This window comes from Stegodyphus dumicola, chromosome 1 (genome assembly GCF_044657685.1).
Source record: "Stegodyphus dumicola isolate Sdum_Otavi_A_Nest chromosome 1, ASM4465768v1".
Lineage (NCBI taxonomy): Eukaryota > Metazoa > Arthropoda > Arachnida > Araneae > Eresidae > Stegodyphus > Stegodyphus dumicola.
In genome coordinates this window covers 207,464,539-207,488,936 of record NC_140768.1, presented here as the reverse complement: position 1 = coordinate 207,488,936, position 24,398 = coordinate 207,464,539, and the positions used below count along the sequence as shown (strand labels likewise).

At 31.4% G+C, this 24,398-nt stretch overlaps 1 protein-coding gene across 8 annotated transcripts in view; it reads right to left on the bottom strand.

The window, feature by feature from the left end:
• stumps (DBB domain-containing protein stumps) overlaps positions 1 to 24,398 on the bottom strand; it is a 277,758-nt gene that overhangs the window by 54,230 nt on the left and 199,130 nt on the right. For 7 of the 8 annotated variants that reach the window (XM_085825040.1, XM_085825045.1, XM_085825036.1 and 4 more), the window contains 2 exons: positions 8,530 to 8,861; positions 3,393 to 3,560 (listed from right to left, as the gene is read on the bottom strand). In XM_085825040.1, the coding sequence (XP_085681166.1) occupies positions 3,393 to 3,560; positions 8,530 to 8,844 (483 nt within the window). In that variant the 5' untranslated portion in view covers positions 8,845 to 8,861. The remainder of the gene's footprint in view (positions 1 to 3,392; positions 3,561 to 8,529; positions 8,862 to 24,398) is intronic. The other variant, XM_085825055.1, reaches the window with a different exon arrangement.

The following is a 24,398-nucleotide window of genomic DNA, read 5'->3' as shown; positions in this document are numbered from 1 at the left end:
GGACCGGATGATCAGTTTCATTTAAAAGCATTGGAAATGTTTTTTAAAAAATGCAAAGAGCAAGGAGAAATTAGAACTTGAATTGATTTAGTTGTTCCGAATCTTAAACGAAGAGTGGAAGAATGCATCCGAAGGAATACTTATGATTTCAAAGACAGAAAGTTTGAAATCGGAGAAAAGGTTGCCATTCAGGATTATAGATCGGGAAATTCCCGATGGAAAATTGGTAGAGTGACAAATAAGGATAAAGCATTACATTATACCATTGACGTTCAAGGAACTCTACTGCGCCGGTACGTCGATCAGATCAGATCAGTAGGGAGCGAGGTTCCGTCTGCACCGCTAATCTATGAACCTCGTATGACTGCTACTTCAGATGGCAACGTGAAGCCACAGGCTCCGGACAAGGTCATTGAACAAAGAAGTGAAGCTGTGCAAACTTTAGCCGGACTTGAAACATGTCAGTTCCAAGGAAAACTGAGCCAGTCATTCCAGTGGATCCTGATAAAGAGTTGCAGCAACCTCAGCCAGGACTTAGACGATCTTCGTGCATCCACAAAGCTCCATAGAGATTAAATCTCTAAATAAGTGGGGAGGGATGTAGCATCTGATTTCGAGAGTATCAGTACTCTTATACCCAAGAACCTCTGTGAGCGAGAGTAGGGTAGAATGTAATGTAACTGCGTAAATAGCATATCGCTGCTGTTTTATGAGTTAGTTAGAAATAAATGTTTGTACCGTGAACTAGTCCGTTTTGGTTGCGTCATGCACGTCACTGAACCCACACCGCTAGACACAACAAATGAATTATGTTGTTCTTATGTTCCAATCAAGGTTTTATGCCTTTAGTTAATCTGCATGCAATAGTTGTAGCACTTAGACTACTTTTAACAATTTAAAAGTTGTCTAAGTGCTACTAAGTCTAACGTAGCTGCCATTTGTTTACATTTGAAAATCTTTAGAAGAATAGTGACTGAAGCCAGTTTCTGCCCCTTCAGGGTCTTTTTGCTGAGTGGGACCAAAGATAAACTTTCAGTTTTGTGCACTGAAAAATTTGCCTTCTTGCTCTCTGGCCAAATTGCTTGTTTTTGCATAGAAATTCTAATTTTAATTGTATTTTTTAACTGTAATTTGTGCAATTACTAATATTAAAAAATATTGCTTAAAACATCAGTGTGTGAGTCATTTCTCAAACTGCAGTGTGTTGACGGACATGCGGTGATGAAAGAAAAAAAAACAATAAATTATGCTTCACCAGTTTGGAATCAGTGACGAAATGAATTAAGAACCTAGCCTCTTCGCATGTTTTATTATGAAAAAACCTCAAATGTGGAAGTGTAAAGTATATAAAAATTTCTAAAAAATTGCTTATTGGTGATACAGAGGTCTGAAAATTAGTTCATTCCAGATATTGCAAGTTTGGATTTCAGACTTTGTACAGTCAAAAGTCTTTAATCCGGACTCGTCGGGACTTCAGCGATTCCGGGTTATCGATTTTTCCGGATTATAGATCATCAGTTTAAATCTGGTAAGATAGCATGCAGAAATTATAAAATTAAAAATATGAAACCGTAATTTATAAAATAATGAGCAATTATAAGGATTAAAGGATATCAAAATTTACAAAAAAAGAAGCTTAATATTTATTTGTTTACTTTATTAAACATTTCTTTCAACGCGCCCATGCGTAAAGCATACATTACGCATAGCCGAAATTAGAAAATTGCAACCAGAAAACTATTTGATTTATATTCGTGATATTTATAATGACGAGGAATTTGATTTAAATCATATCAAAGACGGAGTACATCGAGATGAAATACTACATTTAGTAAGGAATTATAAGCCGAATAAAATAAAAACATCTGTCCTGAAGATAACGATAGTGCTGACAAATCAACTTCCAGTTCATTGCGCGCCGCAACGCCAGGCCTTGTATGGAAAAATTATCTCCTTCAAAGTTTGTGACTGAACATAAACCACTATGGTTGTAAAGGTGTAGATACTGGACTTAAAAACTCCAGAAAGAAGCCTAGATACTAATTTTTCTTAATTATTTCTATGTAAACATTGTGTTTCCTAGTATAACTTAATATGTGTTCATTTAATGATACAATTCATAAGTAGAGGTCAATAGTGTTTAAGCATTTAATAGCAGCTACATTGTTTTTCTGTAAATGTGTACAACCACAGTGTGATTAATTTTTTATGGAAGTATGTAAATATCTTGCACATAGTGTGATTGGCAAGGGGGTGTGGTAAAAAAAATAAGATATGTGTGCTAATCACAATATTTACTTAATGTTAGTTGGCAACAACAGTAGTGTTGTCCTTAACTGGTGTGCATTACTGTAGTTGCTCGTTTCCATGTAACCAAATATTCTCAATAAATTTGTTTGTTCAGCCTGGACTAAGTCATTTATTTAACCAACGAATAATTTAAATTTTAACATCCAAACAGATTGCATATTATTTCTGAAGAGATGTCTTAAATGATAAACATAGAACATTTAAAAGCACACATAAAGACACAATAATATTATTATACTATGTATTTCAAAGGACTTAAAAATTTCAATAATATTCTTTTTACTTAACACAAAGTACTTTCCTATTTGTGCATACATTTTACTTTGTTACCATAAATCAGAAGGTGAAAAGTAAACAAAGGTGAGACTATGTAAGCATATACTGTGTCTTGGGCTTCACATATTCTATGTCAGACAGAAAATTATTAATCCCCCACACACTTGCACAGCCCTTCAAGACCCAACCCAAAACAAAAGTGGTTGCAACTAATGTCAATCAGAGTACTACCATTGGCTATGATAGGATTCGTTAGCCAGCAAATAACATGTAGGAATCTAAATTTTTTGGTAAAAAAAAAACATTTCTTAGGATATAGCTGCTTTTCCTTGAATATTACATTCTCCATTCCTAGATTTTGCAATAATAATAATAATAACATATATTTTGCTGGTGGCCGGAGGTCTGAATATGGGATGTCTGGATGTTTGACTTGTACTAAATAAGTCAATAAATAATTAAAAACAAAGTATGTAGTAAAACAAAAATTCTCAGTAACCAAACTGCATACATTAACCATATATATTTATACAACTTACAGTGGTTTTCCACGAACATTATTCAGTGACACTAATAAAGTTAGAAATTCACAAAACCAAAATGGGAGATTTCTTAAAAAAAAAAAAAAAAAAAAAAAGAAGAAGAAGAAGAAGAAGAGGTTGCAAAATAAATTATGAACATATCACAATTGACATGAAGTTGCAAATTTTGGAATGGTATACAGTTACAGTTTTTTCTAACTACTTTCTCTTAATTATATTCATACATATCATAAAAGAAAAGACACATGAACACTGTTTACTCACTTCTTGCACCTTCCTGGGGACAAGTTTGAATTTTGGTTTATTAATCCTTTCATTTTCCTTGGATTTGAGAAGTATCTCTTGAATTAATTCAATAACATCACGGACCATATTAATATCTTTATCTTTTGCCTCTAGATGGCGCCAGTCATTATAAGACACAAGCACATTCTAAAGTTTAAAAAACGTAACAATATAAGTATTGAAGTTTTTAGATTTACAGTTTATGAACACTGGTTACACATTATACAGATATGTAAATTATAGCTTATATACATTTTTACAAATACGTAATAATGTATATAAATACGTAATAATGTATATAAAACTGTTATTCAGTTTTCATATATTATAATCCCACTACTTAATAAAACAAGTTATGCTATTAACTACTTAATAAACAAGTTATGTTATTATAAGTTTAGTTATGCACAAAAATCATGCATTTTAGATCTCAATTTTTCAGATCATGTATTTGCATTATTAGAACTAGCTGCTTCCGCTATATGTTAAAGCATTTACTTTCTATACGCTATTAAAAACGCTACTGAAAAGTACATAGAAAAGATAATGCATCCTGAGTACAAACAGTAAAATTATACATCTTCAGGTTCTTCTACACTGAGCTTCATAAAATACGGTATCAGTTACATGCATAATTGGATCCCAAAGGTCTCAGGTTCCAATGAGAGAGAAAGCATGGTTTACATCATAGGCAAAGAAGGCCCATCTGTTAGGTGCTTTCATAATAAAATGACCACCGACTTCTGGCCACGCCATCCATAGGGTTTAAAAAAAAAAAAAAAAAAAAAATTGAAAGGTTTCAGATTTTAAATTACGCCCAAACGGTCGTTCTTTTTAACGTTTTGCATGCTACCTTTATTTATTAAAAAATATCATGTTCTACGTACTCAAACCATAAAATTCAGTTCAACAGCAATATCGCAAAATAATTTTTAAATAAGCATATCTTTAGAATTTCCGGTACAGAGTCTCGCGCGTTGGAGATAAAAATGTTTTTTTCTGTGCAACGTTGCCATTGCTCGCTTTGAAATCCTTGAGTTTATTCATCAAAAGCGTAAACAAAAGCCTTCGAGCGTAATGTAAAATCTGAAAGTTATCAGTTTTTTAATCATTTATTTACTTATTTTTTCAGTCTGGGAATTTGATGCCGGCCAAAATCGAAATTATTACCTTTACATGGATTGTTGCAACCCTCTAACACAAGTCATCCAGTAAAACAAATGTATAGCTATTTCATAAATAACTCTTTTTTACTTCCTTGTACAAAGTAAAAAGGAAGTATTGTAATCGCGAAAAGTTTCAGGCAGCATATTTCAACGAAAATATCCATTTTTACGGCTATCGAATGCAATTTAACGATGTTTTTGCGTGATATCTGTACGTAAGGACAGAATAAAATACTCTTTTCCTTCAAAAAAATTATAAAACTGCTTTAAAATTAATTCTGAAGAGAATTTGTCGTGGCGTCTGTACGAACATATGTGCGTACGTACGTATCTCGCATAACTCAAAAACGAGTAGCCTCAGAACGTTGAAATTTTGTATATAGGACTGCTGTAACATGTAGATGTGCACCTCGTATTTTGGTTGCAATCGGCCGCACCAAACGTATATAAATATATTTATATATATATCCACTCTGTTACCCGGCTCAGTGATCTCAGTTTCTTTACTGTTATATGTTTGTAAATTGTACATTTTTTGCTTTAAAAATGATTGAATTATGTTGTTTTTATCTTCCGGTTAAGGATTTTATGCCTTTAGTAAATATGTGTGCAATATTTTTAGAATTATCAGCAATTTTAAAGTTGTTTAATTGCCGCTAAGGCCTTTTTTAATGGCGGCCATTGATGTTTACATTTGAAACAGGAGACTAGTGGATTTGTTGCCAATCTTGAGAAACTTAGCTTCCCAACAACAAAGATAACGCATTCATTTATTATTGCCAATAATATCACGCTTAATTCTTTCTGGAATTTTTTCCAGGAAATAAGTGTTTGAGATTTACTTTGTAATTTTTAATAGATATTTTGAGTTTTTATGTATTTTTGCCTTCTCCGAAGTGAGAACTGAATTAATTAAATTAAAAATACTCAATCGTCTGTGAAAAACTGTTAAATGATATAAATTTTGTGCATTATGAGTTATAATATGAACGAAATATATAAGTTAACTGTTATATAATTATTGGATTATATAACAGTTAACTTAATTTCCGTTATATAATTATTATATAAGTTAACTGTTATATAATTATTAATACCGTTATGTGAATCTAGCGCCAGAGTGTCACTATGGTAAACAAATACTAGAGTGAATTTTAAAGAATGCATTTATTCTATTGTGGTTTATGCGCTGTCGGCGAAGTAGATTTAATTCAATCCAATAAGTTTAAATGAAATGCAAGAAAAAATGCGTATAATTTAATATTCCAATACAAGGAAGTCATGTGGTGTACACATCAGATTTTTTTTTTAATTAGATAAGTGAGAAAATGTCTGTGTAGCGTTAATTTATGATACAATTATAGCACAGCAGCATATGGCTTTGCGCTTTGGAACAGTTCATATCAAATATAAGATTTTTGCTTTCTATATCTTTAATTTTTGGATAATAATTCTTAAACTGGAAGGTCAGTTGTGATTTTTCTGCTTAAAATTGCTTCATGCTTTGAACTGAAAGTCTGCATACTAAATTCAGAGTGCAAGTTTTTTTTTAATGTTATAATTTTCATATTTTTAGTCCAAAATGGGCTTTGTCCCTGAAAGACTATTGTTTTTGTTTTGCGATTTTTCATTGGTTCACTATAAATGTCCGTTTCACTTTTCAAACTGTTGCCACCAAATGTTAGAGTCCTGCATTATATTTGAAGAAATAAATAATGAAAAATCTGCATAAATGTATGTATATTTCTCGCATTGTGATTAAACAATGGTACATAGAGCCATCGAATTTTGAATGACATAATCCTACTGCCAATATGGGCATGTGGAAGCCCAAATTTGAAATTTGGAATTTGTTTTATGATAGATTTCATATTTTGTAAAACTTTAACGAATTTTTGATAAACAAACTCAAGGATTTGAAAGTGAGCAATGGTAACGTTGTACAAAAGATTTTTTTTTTTTTTTTTTTTTAATCTCCAGCGCATATCGGAAATTCTAAAGATATGTTCAATTTAAAACTATTTTGCGATATAGCTCTTGAACTGAATTTTTTAGTGCGAATTAGTGCGAAGAACGTGATATTTAATAAATAAAGGTAACAGACAAAATGTTAAAAAGACGCGCTATTGGACGTAATTTAAAATCTGAAACATTTCAGATTGTCTTTTTTTTTTTTTTTTTTTTTTTTTCTTTCGTACAGTATTGCCATTGCTCGCTTTGAAATCGTTTAGTTTGTTAATCAAAAATTCGTTGAAGTGTTACGAAACATGAAATCGATAATGAAACCAACCAATTTCAAATTCAAATTAGGGCTTCCAGATGCCCACATTCTACGGAAGATTACGTTATCCAAATTTTGATGGCTCTAGGTACCATTGTTTTATCCCAATGCGGGAAACGCACATATATTTATGCAGATTCTTTATTATTTAATTTCTTTAAATATAGTACAGGACTCTAATATTTAATGGCAACAATTTGAAAAGTGAAAAAACGCTTATCGTGAATCGACGCAAAATGCCAAAACGAAATTAATAGTCCTTCTGGGCAATTTGCCCCTATGGACTAAAAAACATATACTTGACATATTAACGTATCATATACCCAATCGTAACATGGGGATTGGGAGGAAAAACACTATTTTCATAATTACCAACTAAAAAGATTCCAAACTGAAAAATCTGGTACATATTCACTATAACATGTTACATCATATACCAGGCAACCAAACACATCTACTTTTAAGGGCACTTTATTTATTTATTTACTTGCTAATGATTCAAAATTAAAACTTTTAGGTACCAACGAAAATTTTTATCTTTGACAGTAATACAAATAAATAATACAAAATAAAATAAATGTACAAATGTACAAAATAAAATGAAAATTTTAATATTTTTTAAAATCTAATCAATGCTTCGCTAATTTTTTGCGGCTTTGTTTTCGTTCTAACCCAATGATATATAAAATATAAAAGAAAACTGTTAACTTTAATTTAGCAATTTAACTTTATTTTTTTTTTTCATTCCTCATTTTAATTTGGCTATCTCTCCTTTCTGTTGTAAAATTAGAAATTATTTATAATATTGTTTATAATAACTTTCTGGACTGCATCTTTCCAAATTAATCCGTTTCATGCTTTCTTACGTAATCATGCTGCAATGCGGACGGCTCTCATCCAATCAGATTAAAGCAACGTTTTACTACATTATCTCGCGCTTTGCTTGGGGATGCGTACCCTTTTTTCCTGCTTCGCTTTGCTGCCCTGCCTTGTTCTTTGTCTAAAGCAGCGGTTCTTAACCGTTTGACTAAAGCGTACCATCTAAACAAAAATTGAAAACTTTTAGTACCACCACTACAAAGTACTAATACCACCACCATTCTTAAACAAAGCTCCGATCGCATAAATTTATGAGTATTAGAGAAAAAACTCAATTAGGAAGTTGGGGTTTTAATTTTTGAAATTAATGGTTAAAAATACTTTGCTTCTTTGCTTACCACCATGAGAACCCCTGGTCTAAAGCGATGTAAGCTGTATAAAAGTATGGGTGCATATCATACCTATAACGACGATATGTGAGCCTATTTATGCTCATTGAGCATACTTTATTATGACATAAAACTATATTGAATTCTGCCACGTCTCTATGTCAGTCCATCATTCCATCTCCGTAATAAAGCCTCTTTAAGCAATCATGAGGGCAAAGAATCATCGCTAATCCATTGCAGCTATACAGGAGGTATGTTGCAGCTATCAGGGATTCCTTTGCTGGACACCCTGATATAGTACCAGAAGGAATGTTTGTAAAAGACTAACAATGAATAATCGGTGCGTATGTCCCGATATTTTATTGAACTGGGTCCTAATACCTTATAAATGCACCGTGCATGTCAAGAAAGATATTCTTCCAAGAGGCAAGAAATTTATATTCTATTGAAATTTTGCTTACTTTCACGTCGGCAATGCTAGAGGACGAAACGCCGCACAACATAGCTATGGTTTTACTTGGTTTCAGCAACTTTGTAAACTGGAAACTCTCCGTCGCATGATTATCGAGGAAATGTAAAAAGGCTGGAGAAAGGATGACTAGGACAACACGAGCATCACTAAACACTGGCGCTTTTAAGCAGGGCAAAGGAAAAGTCATTTTTTCCACCTGTTCGTGCTGGATTATCGTGCCACTCCCTTCGAATTGACGAGTCAAGTAAGCATCCCATTCAACAACATCTTCGGCGAAAATGAATGTCACATCAGGTGGAGCCATGGGCTTCTGCTTAGAATCTATAAATCAAAAATAAATTAGACATTAACCAAATATCCTACGTTCAAGCTTCATAATACACAAAATATTAAACGCGTAGTTAGCAGCTGTTCGGCTAACCTGAGAAAAAGTACAAGTTAAAAAATCCTTAACTTCAAGAGAAAGGGAAATTTTAAGTAAAACGTAAAATAAACTTTTTAAAACTCATTGTTTACACTATATTAATAATATATTACTAATATTTGCATACATTCATTGAAAATCATTGATGATCTGTCTCTTCCCCTTATATCACTTTTATCTACTTATTTTAACGTATGCGCCTCCCGGTCTCTCAGTATTACAATTTCTTCCAGTTGTTATGCCAAGGTTTTAAACTATGATATGACATCTCTGCTTGCGCACTTTAACCAAACTTCAGTGACTTTAAGAGTCATTAACACTGTTTCCAGTAATTTTTTTAATTACACTGTGAAAAAACTGCATGCGTAATTACATCGTTTCATTTAGTGGATCGTATCTTCCCCCCCCAATCCAATTAAAATAACAACTTTAAAATTCCCGCGTCCCCTTCCAAAAAAGATATTATTTCGGTATAGGTATTACTTCGATTATCGTGAATGTTTCGTTTGGTAGGGTGTTCTACGTAGGGTCCAATTAACAAAACCTGAGACTGGAACAAAACCTACTACTATTACGGAGAACCATCTAATTTTTTTCAACCTAATAGATACCACCGATGCAAATTCCATTTCATACAAAATACATTACATAACGTATTTCGAGAAAGAACTTAGCAAGTTAATACTATTTTTCAAGTTAATACTATATTTCATTTAAACATAAAAATAAATTTCAACCTTTGTACATTTCGTTCAGAAATAGGTAAATTACGCTCTTTTGTACTTTTTCATGGTTTCAAATTAGAATGCGTTGAATAAAATATAAACTTGAATACTTTAAACGAGAACTTTGCATTTTCTGACAGGAACACAAAAGAAATAACCTAAAGAATTATTATTGATTTTACTATAAACGTTAAGTTATAAAAATACGATCAATTTAATGTAGTTGAAATGTTCTTCAGTTCAATAATCAAGTACATGAATACAGTGTAGAATTAAAAAATTAAGTTTCTTTCAAACATAGAAAAAAAAATCGTTCCTTCTAATGGGTTCTAATTTCATATTTTCAAAACCTTGAATTAAAAAAAAAATTGCATTTTTTAAACACTGTAAGAGAATTCACAGGCCCCTCAAAAGTGAAGGTAGGGAAAAGTATCTCATTTATTCCTGAAAAATAAAAAGTGCCGGTCTTGCAGATAACTGCATGCAAGATAAGTAGAAGCATTTGAGCAACTGCAGAGTAATATTAGGATCGTACATGCAATTTATTATAGGAAACTTTGGTCTCTACTACATTAAAACGTTTTTTCATCTATAAAAGTTGATCTTTTTCAAAATTATAAGATGAAGATGAAACAAAATCATATAGCCAAAAAAGCAGGTACATAAGAAAAAATACAGAACAATCTTTCGAGTAATTTTCTTTACTTTATATGTTTTTTAAGCGTAATGGAACTCTAGTGTCTTTCAAAGCCAAGTACATTGCTAGTCAAAATTAAAGGATAACCTGAAAGTATCTGCTCACCGATTGAAATTTTCAACCAATGTGTAACTGTACTATTATTATATTGATTAACTTTAACTGAATGCAAAACTGGACTTTTGTGCATTGGTTAGCACATGAAATTTGGAAATGAAATGATTGTTGCGCAATGGGCGCATGTTGGAATTCGAGTGTGCAATGTAGTTTAAAATTAATGTGGTTTCTGAGATTGATCAGTATTCATCAATTATGATTCAAAAGCATTATTTAAGTAAAGGGCAAATGAGGCAGACACACATGGAGTCGAATTAGATCTGAATATACCTCAAAGTGTCATATCAAGACCCTGGAACCACATTTTAAGCAGTATCGCATAGTAGACAGCCTGGTCAAGGATGGCTAGAGCAACAACTGCAATCAGAAAACATTTTCTGTCATTGTCAGCTCCAAGAAACAGTGAAGCGACTAAAAGAGAGTTGATTTAAAACCTTGAAGGTGTCACAGGAATTCGAATCAGCTCTTGCACTGCCGCACGAAGGCTTCACGAAATTGGACTTCCCGCAAGAAAGTCATTGGTTTGTTTCCCACTCACTTTTTCTTTCAGAGAGGTCCTTTTAAACTAGTGTTTCCGTTATATTCACGGAAATGGGATCAATCGCTGTTTATTGACGAGTCCGAATCAGGTCTTTATTTCTAAAAGAAAAGTGCCGGAGCCCTATGGAAGACCGTCAGGAAAGCGGAAAAAGAGTGAATAAATAAATAAAATGACTATTAAAATCATTAATAATTTAAAAATTAAATAGTTAGTGAGTATCAAATTAATTATTATTTAATTTATATTAATAATTAATATTTATTATATAATTATTATTTAATTAATTCATAATTACTTTCTTATTATTTATTAAAATAATTAAATGATTAAAATTAAATAAAATGTAAAGAGATAAATTAAAATTTAATAGACAATTTTTAATATAATTTTATTGCTAAAAAAAATTTTCAAGATCAAATTTCTAGTAACATAATTGTTAAGTTGCATAAAAGAAGTGTCGGAGCCTTCTTATTTAAGGCTCTGGTGCGCTCCAGCTACAATTAGAATATGTCCCAAAAACTTAGAAGTACCGGAGCTGGGTTCCGGCTCAGTTTAAGCTTTGGTCCGTATTAAACCTGAACTGTGATTCTAAATATGTTTTGATCTAGAGGGTGGGAGAAATGCACAACTTACCTTCCCTTATTCATAAAAGATCCCATTTCCACGGAGCAGTTTCATGGATTGAGGTGAAAAATGATCGCACAGAATTAAAACTTGTAATGGAGTAACCGGTCATAGTTTTCTGGATAATGTTGTTTGGAAACAGAAAATATCTTTCCAATGGATTGGCCTGCTTACTCATCAGAATTGAACCCAATAGAGCCTGTATGAGATGCGTCAGGCCGCAAAATTGCAGCACACAAAATGCCTCCTCGGATCCTCTAGGATTCGAAAAGTGAGCTTTCATAAGAGTGGTGTGCAATTTCACAAGATTCGATCAGCAGTTTAATAAGGATAAGATAATAATAATAATAAGGATAAGAGGTTTGCATATCTGTCATACATGACAATACACCTTTCTAAAGATATGATGCAAAAGAGAACATGTTCCTTTCATTTTTAAATTTCCACAAATTTGATTTGAATTCAATGAAAGTAATTCAATGAATTTTGAAATTCATTTAAATTAATCAGCTAACAAACATGGTAATTTGTATTAAATAATGCCTTTGCACAAACTGCATTTTATTATCTCTCAGTAACTATCAGTTAAATTGTAGCAAAACGAACGTGCCGAAGAGCAAATATTAAAGACATTAATTAGCGATAAAAATCAGCTCACTTGTAATTATCAGTTTTGCTATTAAATTTCTTTAACATTTCAGTTTTACTTCTGCCATTATTCTTTAATTCTGGCAAGAAGTTCAGGAAACAGTCTGACGTTAATTATATTTGTTGGTTAATTAATGAGTTTTTACTATTACCACTGACTCTAATAACATAAAAATAATACAGTAAATTATATAGTTCTACGAAGCTGTTAATTTAGATAATGTGTATAATATGTAATATTTGTCAAATATGTTATCTATACATATTAATAGAAAAGCAAATACGCATTGCACAGGGCACTGTTCTTTGTTTCATTACGCGATTCATTGCTTAATGATTGTAAATATTAAGTGTAATAAAAATGATGCTTTATTCTTCTAATTTTGGTTGGAAACATTTTAGAGTTTTTTGGTGTAAATAAAAAATAATTTCCTCTAAATTTTAGTGACATATTGCAATTAAAAAAAAAACCAAAATTATGTATTGACTTTGAAAGGTTTACATGAATAAAAATTAATTTCTCTCTATCTTTCAACTAAAATACAAATAGATCGTGTGCTTAAGCAGAAAATTTGTGTTTTTAATTTGTTTTACAGGAATGAAACATACCGTATACTTTAAGTAGCATAAAAACTTCCTTAAAGCAAAACACTTTTTTTTTAAAGCAATAAATAAAGACATCAAATTCTCTCGCTTGCATTACCTTAAATATTGGATTGCTGCAAATGGAATAGTCTATTTTTAAGACAACAGAAAAATAAGAATAAAAAAGAACACTCTTTAATCAAAGTAACGTTCTGCAGCATCAATGCACCGTTGATCATTTATACTATGTATGTAAAATCAGAGTCTTTGAAAGTGATGAAGCCATTCAATGTCCGATAAACTGAAGTATTTCTTGGATGAAATAGAAATGGCTCAGGTGTTGGAAAAAATGGTAATTCCTTTAAGACATGTCAGAAGATTACGGAGGCACAGTTTTCTTATTCCTAATTGTTGATCGGTTAGACCAGTGGTTCTCAACTTGTTTTGCTCCATGCAGCCTTTTGCCATTACTAGGAGATGCCCCCCTTCCCTGCTTTCCAAAACTCGAAAAATATGGCTTACTGCCGATTGAGACCGCTTGCAAAACAGTCTCACCAGTTTTTTTTTTTTTTTTTTTTACCTTAGAGAGGAGGATTCCGTAATTTTATTTCCAGCTGAGGCTGATCGGGAAATTCCCCTCATTTCAATTGTAACACAATCTATGTTTGTACACCCTGCTCTAAAAATAAGAAAAAGTAAAATTACTGCTTTCAAGGGCATAACACTCTTTTATCGTGATTTATCTTGTTGAGATATGATTATACACGAAAACAATATTGAATAAATACTTTCGGTTTTAGTTTTGAATGATATTAATGGAATCTTTTAACCTCATTTTACTCGTACACGGTCCCGTCATTTTAATGAAACGTAAATCTGGGGATGGCTGTTAATTCGTTCAGACTTCTCCTAAAACAGCTCACTTCATGTTCCTGTACTTTAATTTTTGCTTTATGCATATATAACTCTTCTAATCAATGGCTTTCTCGTTTGCAATTATTAGATTACGTATATTACAATTATTAGATTGGCAAACCCAATCCTATTCCCACTTTTGTATATATATTTTAGTGTCAGAGACTCTCACAAAATAGGGCATGTAAAGTCCATCATAAACTAGGGCTTCTGGGGCCTTTTGAGTTTCAATATATTTCATTTTTCTAAGACCCTGTTAAAAGAGCTCCAATGTAATCAATGTAGTGCGACAGACTAGCTAAAGAGAAAAGAAGACAGAAAAAACTGATACTAGAAATGATCTTTATGAAAGGTCAAATGTAAAGACAAGCTAATGCGAATCACGTAAGATCTTTGGTATAATGAAAGCAGAGTGAAGGAGAGTGATTTATCCTCCTTTACGTTTATACGAGGAACGAAGTCTAATATGGAAAACGAAGTCTAATATGGGGAATGATGGTCAAACGCTATTTCCTGTTCCGTATAAATCGAGAATAAAATGATCAAGGCTCTTTTGTAATAAGGCTATTTTGGGACATCACTGAAAAGTACATATGCATTTATTTGGATTTTTTAAATGTTTTATAAATTAAACAACAAAGAACATAGAAAATGTTGATAAAACCAGAACTTGAAGAAAAGTAGTTTTTGATATTCATAAACTGAACAACTAAAATAATAGGTTGAACGGTTTCTGCCCTGCATTAGATGGTTGACACTGTCATACTGTCAGGACATTAGAAGCAATAAGGCTCCTTGTCCACAAGAACTGGACTTGCGACACAGTTTGCTGTGCATTTAAAGTATATCTGTACAATATCGAGCTGCATTTATCGTTTTCACCTTACAGAAGAAATGAGATATGAATATCCAGTAGACAGTAAAAACCATGCATTTTGTACGGAAAGATGCTTTTGAAGTTCTTCGTGGAGCGTCTTTCACTCCCAATAAGTACGACGAACAAGTACGATTGTCATAAATATTCGCTTCTCATCCACAAACACAGTTTGTTGCAGGAAGCTTTTCTTATAAAAGAAAACCGCTGTGCATCAGTAAATTCTTGAAGCATCCCCTTATCGAGTATTCCTACTTATCTTGTTATTACCAGCTCATGTGAGACAGTTTAAAAAATGTACATGCGTGTAGTGTTTGGGTGACCTCTCATACAGTTTGGCATGGATCTGATTCGACTGAATCAGTTCTTCAACTCAGGAAGGACGATAGCCACGGGTTCATTTTGTAGCCTCAAATCTTCTGAGTGAGATTTTGCAAACCAACTGTCATAAGTTGATCGTCATAGAAAACTTAATTAACTGGATTCTATGAATGACTTGATATTGGTAGCATTCAATATTTAATGCTTGTTGAACAGAAATGAAACAGAAACTATGATTGCATACCCATGTGTGACGTTATTACATGGCACACACAATTTGCATATACCCTAACGCTTTTTTCTTCCGAAGCCGATAGAAAACTGACGTCATTCAACGGGTATTTCAGTAGCAACATCCTCACATGATCCATAGAGTAAAAATAACACAAGTATTCAACTTTTTTTTCCAAATATCTGAAAGGATTGCCCTAATAAATAAAAATATTTGGTTATAAGCTCTAGTTTCGACATTCTGAATATCTGTACTCCAGCATAAGTGGTCCTCGAAGTCAGCCCTTGTCGTCCCTAGATTGCCCCCCTAGATTTGCAAAATATCCTGTTATCCTGTTATTCGTAAGCAAAATTAACAAAGTTTTTCATCATTTCTTGCTGATGAAATAACGCAAGTACACAGACCTATCTTTCAGATATATTATTAAAAAAATGAACTAAATCACTATCTACAGGGTAATTCTTTGATTGTTTTCAATGCTCGTTAGAAGTTAGTTTGAGAGGAAAGTTTGAGATTAAATGTGTAAAATGGAGAAATATTTATGCATTTCCAACCTCAGAATCATTTTAGTAGAAAACTGTATCGTTATTGGAAAATAATTATGCAATGACATATATTCACATCTCGAAACTCTGAGGTCCCAAACTGAAACTTATTTTTAAGTGCTAAATGTAACGAATTTTCATGGACTCTTAATACCTTTCATAGCGATTTTGAAAAAAAGAAAAAAAAACTATCACTGAATGAAAGAAAACAGTTAATTAAATTCTCTAATGACTCCAGACTTAAAATGAAATTCAAAGCAGAAAGCACGGTTAATTTCTGGACCTCATTACCTATAAAAACGGAATATTGTGAACTGTATAAGGATGTTTAAAAAACTGTACTTCAGATTGCTTCTACGTATCTGTGTAATAAAGGATTTTTGTCATCAACTCAAATAAAAACAAAGCATTAAAATTGACTTGATGTAAGTGCCGATTTTCGACTTTAGCTTACCAATATACACATAGAATAGCTGTACAAGAATCGGCAGGCTCATCAGTGTCAATAATTGTGAGTACCAACATTTATTTAATTTTTAGTTAATAAGATTATCCAAATTCTAACAGCCTTGAATTATTAAAAACAAATATAACTTTCCTTCTGTTAACTGAATTAATGGCAGTATGAAATTAAATTAATTTTAATTAATTGTACTTTAAAATATAAGTATACTGGCAGTAGCATATGCTAAAGAAATTGCTTTTGAAGAGAACAAGAATGGGGTGGTCTGCAGAATATTCTATTTAAATGTGGTTCCCACTTGGCAAAAGTTTCAGAAATGTTATTCTAGGCTTTCCATTTTGGGAAAGTCACGTTTCGTTACATTACTTTACGATTCAACGAATTAATTAACTACGTGAACTTGCCAACTACCAACTCTTAGCGAGGCGGCTCTGCCCATGATGCATAGTTAGTATCCATGCATGGTATATTGACATTCTTACAAATGCTGCCACTTCATTTACTTAAGAAACTCTTTCAAATTAAAGCAGCACATTTTTCAATTCGTTGAACAATCTGAGTGCAAAATACGTCCAACTTAATAATTTATATATTTTACTTTTTAATAATATATCACTGAAAATATAATCTACAGTAAAAAGATTTAGTGTAATTTATATCTAACAAAATCGCATTTTATAATATTTTGAAACAATTTATAAGTGATAAAAGGGTAATTTACAGACATAATACATAACAGGCATTGAGATAATATGTAACTGATAGTTTTACAAAGACTTGCATTATTATTGCAATTAATAAATTGTGTTTCTAAAGCCGCATTACGTACCTCGAGTACAAAACAGTTTTTTGTATGCCACCTAATAATGAATTTACTAAGTTTCTTTCTTTTTTTCCCCATTCCTCTTCTAATTTTACGTTTTAGATACATAACAGTTTATTTAAATATTTTTTAAATATTTAAACACATAGATTTTTTTTTAATATTTATGTTTTAACTTGCTTGAATTCGATAATCATGCATTTAATTGCTCTCGACCTTAATCGTCGTATTTCTTCAAATGAACTTCCTTCACTGCGAAGGAAATAAGTTTATTTAAAGACACGAAATTGAAAAGCTAATTTTATTAATAACACTATTGTATTTGTTTAATAATAATTTCTACTCTTAAAAACTAAAATAAAACATAAAATCAGTCTCACTGAATTCAAAGATTGATGCGAATACTACGAATAGCGCCTCGCTGATTAAATTACCCTTTCCGTTTAAAAGGACAAAAGGGGAAAAAAATATGAAGCCCGGAAATGGGTCATCTGATCCAAAAAGTGCCTAGCTATTTCTTTAATCTTTTCTTGAAGGAAAAACATTTGAATGGATTAGGAAAGATAAAAGAAGGGCAAAATAAACAAAATGAGAAGGTCAAGTTTCTCAGTGAGTCTTTCAAACTTCTCATACTGATGCAGATGTCAAACAAGCTAAGGAGAAAAAAAGTTTTAGTACCACTTAAATCCTCTAAAAAATTTATGACAATAAACAAACGTAATACATGGTTATTAAAAATGATTCAGAGGATTTCAAATCAGAGTATTTTTGAAAGTATTACATATACAACAATAACTGACACATCAAAGAAACTCATCATAGTTTTCCTTATTTCAGTTCCGTATATATCATTTGCAGTGTAACCCCCTTGCTCAATTGTCATCTAAGCAACGTTGCTTCTTTTCCCTTAGCCCTACTCCAATTACTAGCTGTGTGGTAATACCCACTCCGTCTCAAAAACAATTTAAAAGTCGTCTATCTAGAAAGTGTTGGTAAACTATCTAGATGGTGTTGGCAATATAGTAGTCCAGAGGAAGAAATCGCATAAGGTTAAATCAAAAGACCTAGTGAAGACATGCTACAAAATGTAAGGACTGAATCGACTACCATTTCCTTGATTATTCTCCTTCCTTTATCTCTATGTTAGGTTATACACTGCAAGACTCGTTTTTATGGGAATACTTTGAAGAAAAAGATTTCTAGCTAAATCCAGTATAAACTTGTATTATCGTGGCTATCGTTTGGAAATGCATGTCCCAAGACAATTTAAGACTACCATTTGTAAGTATTTGTAGGTAGGTTTGTACCAATATTCAAGGTTTAAGAACAACAGATTTAATTTGATATTGTAAAATGGTTCTTTTTATTGGTACACAGAAATTCATAATTAGATTTAATGCCAAAAGACGAGACGTAAATATTGGTAATCATATATTTAATATCTAAATAGTTATACTTCATATTATGCGACATACACAATTTAAAAAAAAAAGATATATATATCTATATATACAGAGTGATTCTAAATTGTTTTTACAAATTAAGAGGTGTGACAGTACCCATCCAGATGAGCAATAATTACCATAGAATATAGGGTCGTATTCCACTCTGGTAGACTAAAAAGAGGCATATTAGAATTCCAACCTGAACTTACAACAACACGAATGAACAAGACCAAAATTTGTGCAATCAGTTTAGTGAAAAACTCGGAGAAAGGGCACAAAACGGATAAAACCGTAAATTTGGCATTCGAGTCTTAATTCGAGCTCAGACTTTGATGGCAAACACTCAAATGTACATCCTTGGTTCGCAAGATCTGAACCTCGCAAACGATTGCAACAAGTTAATTATCTAATCAAGGGCTGAATATTATCAACTAACTCTAACTTCCGCTGCATGCTGAGATTAGAATGGAAAGTTCATGCTGTGTTCCGGCTATCAGAACTTCGTGTCCTATAGAAGGGCGCTTCAAGTAGAATGAGCGCAGCACAGTAAGTCCAGGAGGACAGGACAGAAGATGTTAAAGGGTAAAAACTGCTAACTTGAAATGGTATCAAACCTACCTTGAATTGGAGTTAGTTGATAATATTCAGCCCTTGATTAGATAATTAAGTTGTTGCATCGTTTGCGAGGTTGAGACTTTGCGAACCAAAGATGCGCATTTGAGTGTTTGCCATCAAAGTCTGAGCTCGAATTCACACTCATAAGCCAATTTTTCGGTTTGATCCGTTTTGTTCACTCTCTGTGAGTTTTACCCTAAACTGATTGCGCAACTTTTGATCTCGTTCATTCGCTCTCCCAACACTGTTCAAGTTCAGGTTGGAGTTCTAATATTCCACTTTTCTGCCTCTCAGAGTGGAATGCGGCCATATGTTCTATGGTAATTATTGATCATCTGGATGAGTACTATCACCCCCACTTAATCTGTAAAAACAATTCAGAATCACCCTTTATAAACATGTTATGCAGGACATACACTCAGCGGGAATCCACTGAGACCAGTTCCGGCATTTCACAGTTTTTGACTGAAATCATATTTCAAGTTGCAGACACAAATAAAGTGAGTTTCTGTAATTTTACTTATTATTTAACTATAAGACACTAATTTAATGTAATTATTTTTTAACCTCTTTGCATTTTATTTTATATTAATTATTCATTTGCCTTTTCTGAGGCTTTCTATAGGGCTCCGGCATTTCTAATTTTAGAAATTAAGCTCTGATGTTATGAATTTTCTCAAGAAAACAGAAGATGAAACCAAATGCATTCTTGGGTAAAGTTGTAACCTTATAAAAAGGTCATTGAAGATTCATTCTTGCTTATGTCAAATTCTTCACTCCAAATGGAAACAACAGAGGCCTTGAAACGACTATCAGTCAGAATAAATTTACGTAATGATTAACAAATAGTTTACTTACTTCCAGGAGCTTTCAGCGATTTCTGTCCACAGAAATTTCCTAAGATGTGATTCCAAAAATCTAAACGTGGATAAATATATGTTTAGATTTTTCTGATGTAAGGAAAGCTTAAAATTGCTCAGCGATTGAATAAAATAACGGTCACCGCTCTGGAAATTTTTAACTTCATTTATTTGAAACGCATTTTTCAGTACGGGAGAAGCTAACTCATTAAGTACAGAAATGCTTTTTGCAGTCACACACTTTTTATCTTAATAAAAGATTATGTTAATACATATCCTATCTATATGTATTAAACAACTGCATATTCTTCGAGTATATAATTTATAAACACTTGCATCTTATGTACATATAAAAAGTAAAACACTTGAAAATATGTGCTATATTTCAAAGAGTAAAAGAAAAGTTCCATTATTAGATGCAACATTCGGGGAGATATTTAAAAACGATATTACTCCCTTAAGTAATTTTTCCATGTTTGTTAAATAGGTACTTCAAGATCTTTAAAAATAAATTTAGGGATAGTCTGCAAAACGAAAGTTACTTGTTTTGGAGATTAATCATTGCATTTTGAGTAAAATAACATTTGGTTTGATTTGGTTTATTTAATTCTGGCAAAACATTTGAGGACTATCTGCCTAAGGGTAGATGCCGAATTATTACATGGAAAGGGATGGAATTTTTTGCCTTTATCTAACTAAATTATAATCAGAATCTTATTAATTCGAAAATTTTTATCTTATTTTTACATAAAAAGTTACATTTTATTTTGACCTCTCTGATAAGCATATTGAAACTGTTTTCATAGAATTTATTAGCTTATTTTAAGATATTATAAATAGAAGTACTATCCAACGTTTAACGAAGTAAAGCTGTCGCTATCATTTCCAAACACTCTATTTACTGCATTACGGAGTTAAAAAATTCTGTGCCCCCTACAAGAAATCAAAGTAATATGAAAGTAGCTGTTACATTTTCAGAAATCTCGTTTATTATCTTATTTCTATGCCTAATCACTGATAATTTGAGCATATTTTTGAAGCTGTACATCTACCTCGAAAAATAGAGCTAAAAATCTACAAAGATCAGTTTCGTCAGTGCTCTATGCGGTGTTGAATTCACTGCTAACAAGTCCTGAAAAATTTCCCATGCATATTACAAATGTTTCCTTCTTTAACAATGAAATCGTGACAGTGTTGATTTGTTTCTCTGTGCTTCTCTCTGGATCTGCATCTAATATACATACATGCAAACATGTCCAGATATGCAGCAAAAAACTAATGTTTAATTCCAGGCTAGTGAATTATAAAAATAAAATGAAAACCTTTTGAAAATCTTTGAAAAATTTTATTTATTGAATTTTAAATAACTCTGAGGCCTATTTTATCTTTAAAAATAAATAAATTAAAGTTTTATCTCTGAAAGTGAATACAAGAAATCTGCTTATTTAAAAAATGATTATTTAAGATTAAATAAATTGACGAATTATTAAACACTATCTGATTCAAATAGTAAGTAATCTTAGGCTTTATAATTATACAAAAAGGTACAACTTTTTTGAAATGCCAGTATAACAATGAACAAAAATACATAAATTCTGATAATCATAATATCAAAATAGTAATATTGATGCTCCACTTTAAATCTCTGGCGTTCAGAAGTTCACACAGAATACCTAGACATCACAAGCAAAATATTTTCCTTACTGCTATTTCGAAATAAGAATCATTAATTAATATCAAAACTATTATCTAAACTGTTTTGATATTTAATATTAATTTATCAAAACAATTATCAAATTCAAACATCATCAAATTATCAAGCAAATATCAAACAATTATCAAATTCAAACATCATCAAATTATCAATAATTGTTTAATTGTTTGATATTTAATAATCATTTGATATTTAATAATCATTATTATTAAATATCAAACAATTAAACAATTATCAAATTATGAATGACTTATCAAACAATCAGCTTGTATTTTTCAAGAAAATTGGTTACGAGCGGTTATGACCCATTTAATCCTTGAATTTTTAATATGTAAGAACAATCACAATTTTCAGCAATACATTAAAGAAAAGGCAACGTTCTCTCTTTAAACTGAGACGAAGAATGCGATACAAAGCATTAGTTTTCTCCTAAATAATAAAAAGATAAAATTCTTGCCTGAAAGTATGAGGAAGAATTATATCTTGCAGTATTGAAAGAAGAGTTATAAGGGGGGAAAAACAAAGAAAGAAGTTTTAAGGAAAAAAGGAGGCATTCTAGGATTTTTCATTGATTTCATTGATTTAAACATTCCTTTAATTACCGTTTGAAGGTAAACACACTTTAGGTATTTGTAGTGAAAAAGCAAATAAGAACTAAGGCAAAGAATCCACCTCAGGAAAGCAAATTATTTGGATAATACGCGCATTTATCATATTTTTGCATTAAATAAATCCCCAAACACATTTATATGTCCATAAAATTATGTTTTAATTTGTAATTATTTGTATCAATTTATTTCGTTCTCACACTGCTCATTTCTTTGTAACACACGTCCTTTGTAACGCAAGTAAACATGTCTTCATGGAAGATTCTCTTAGAAGAACTAACTAGTATTTAAGTTACGTTACACGTGGGAACAACCATGAAAATACACTTGCAGCCACACATTTTGCAACTATTCGACCTTGGATCAAGTGCCAGTGTTCAGAGTGACTTGCCTGGAAGCTTCATTTAAGCCGAACACGCAAAGAAACAGGCAGCGACATGCTAATTAATTAAATACGATGGATGTGTATGACACAATGATTAACTTACAACAAATATATCACATATCGCAGCTAAATTAATTTTTAACATCTAGAAATACATGCCATATTGGTTATATGTTTATATTATTTAAATAACAGGAAAATAAAGCATACGTAAATCTAATGCCTCAAAGGGAAATTACTAACTTGGAAATTTAAGTTTGAATAATTTGCTATACATTCTATACTCTTTTACTAAGAAATTTCAAACATTCTTTTGAAGAAGAAATGCAGTTCGTAATAAAAATGAATTTCAGGTTTGGAAAAAAGATGGAAGAAGTGCCAGGAGCATAAATATTCGCAAAAGCGAATCTCTCAACACCTGTTCTGTCAGTAAATTTCAGAACAGCTGCTACTGTCAGCAATTCTTCATAACCGCAAAGGATAGTTGTACACGCAAATCGCTTTTAACTCAAAGCATATTTAATGCAAATAAAAAATTTAAATATGCATGGTAGACAAAAGCGTTCTGTGTTAATAAAGCAGATAAATTTAAAGTTGCAAAAAGTTCAAAAGATTAATTAATATGACGAAAAAATAGTTATGAAACTACAAATTTTTTATAATATATCGTACTTTCACAATGCATAATTTAAAAAAAAAAAAAGGGTTCCTCGAAAAATTCGCTTTTGAGAAAGATTTAGAGACAATTATCAATGCATTTAATATTCACTAAAGCAACTTTAGTTAATTATAATGTTAATTCAAAACTTTAATTCATTAAAAAAAAACAGAAAAAATTCAGAGAATCTCAGGTCGATCTCCCAACGAGCAGTATACAGATTTTCTATTTAATTTTGCCCGATTTTTTAATCTGAAATTGCTATACTGATCATTCATTACTAGTAGAAATATTTCATTTCCAATTTTTTCATAACAAATATCAATGAAAATTATGATTACGCTGTAATAAATATGCACTTTATGAGTATGAATTTAGATAACACACTCTAGAAAACTTTAAAATCAATAATCATAGGAATAAGACATGCATTTAAAAATTTTAAAAATGCACCTTAATGTCATTAGGTACATCAGTTTTAATTCCACAGCTTATTTAGTATAATCCATGACAAGAATGTATTCATTCAAAATTAAATTTATTAGATATTTGAAACAACAGCTGAGACTACAGTCTCATCGAATATTAGAAAAAAATATTTCTCCCTTTACTGCAGACAAAATAAGTTTTTAACTGCAACGCAAATGACGGAATTTTATTTTTCCCTCTTTTATATCGCATTTCATTTCAATAAAAATTATATGTTAAAGAACATTTTTGCTTTCACAAAACACATCAACCGACTAAATCAAACAGTGAAACTACTTTTTATTTGTCTATATAAGTAACATTTTCCTATTTCAACTAAAACGATGAAACCACATTTTTTTAATCGAAACCTATAACTCTATTTATATTTCATACAAATATCATTAATAAATAAATTTCTATTTGTTAACCTTAAAGTTAAATACATAATCTTATTTTTTAATCACTCTAAAATTACTCAAATTACTTTTTTATGAGTAAAAACAGAATACACACTTATTTCTGTTCAGCTGAATCGAATTATAATTTATTTAATTATGATATATTAAAG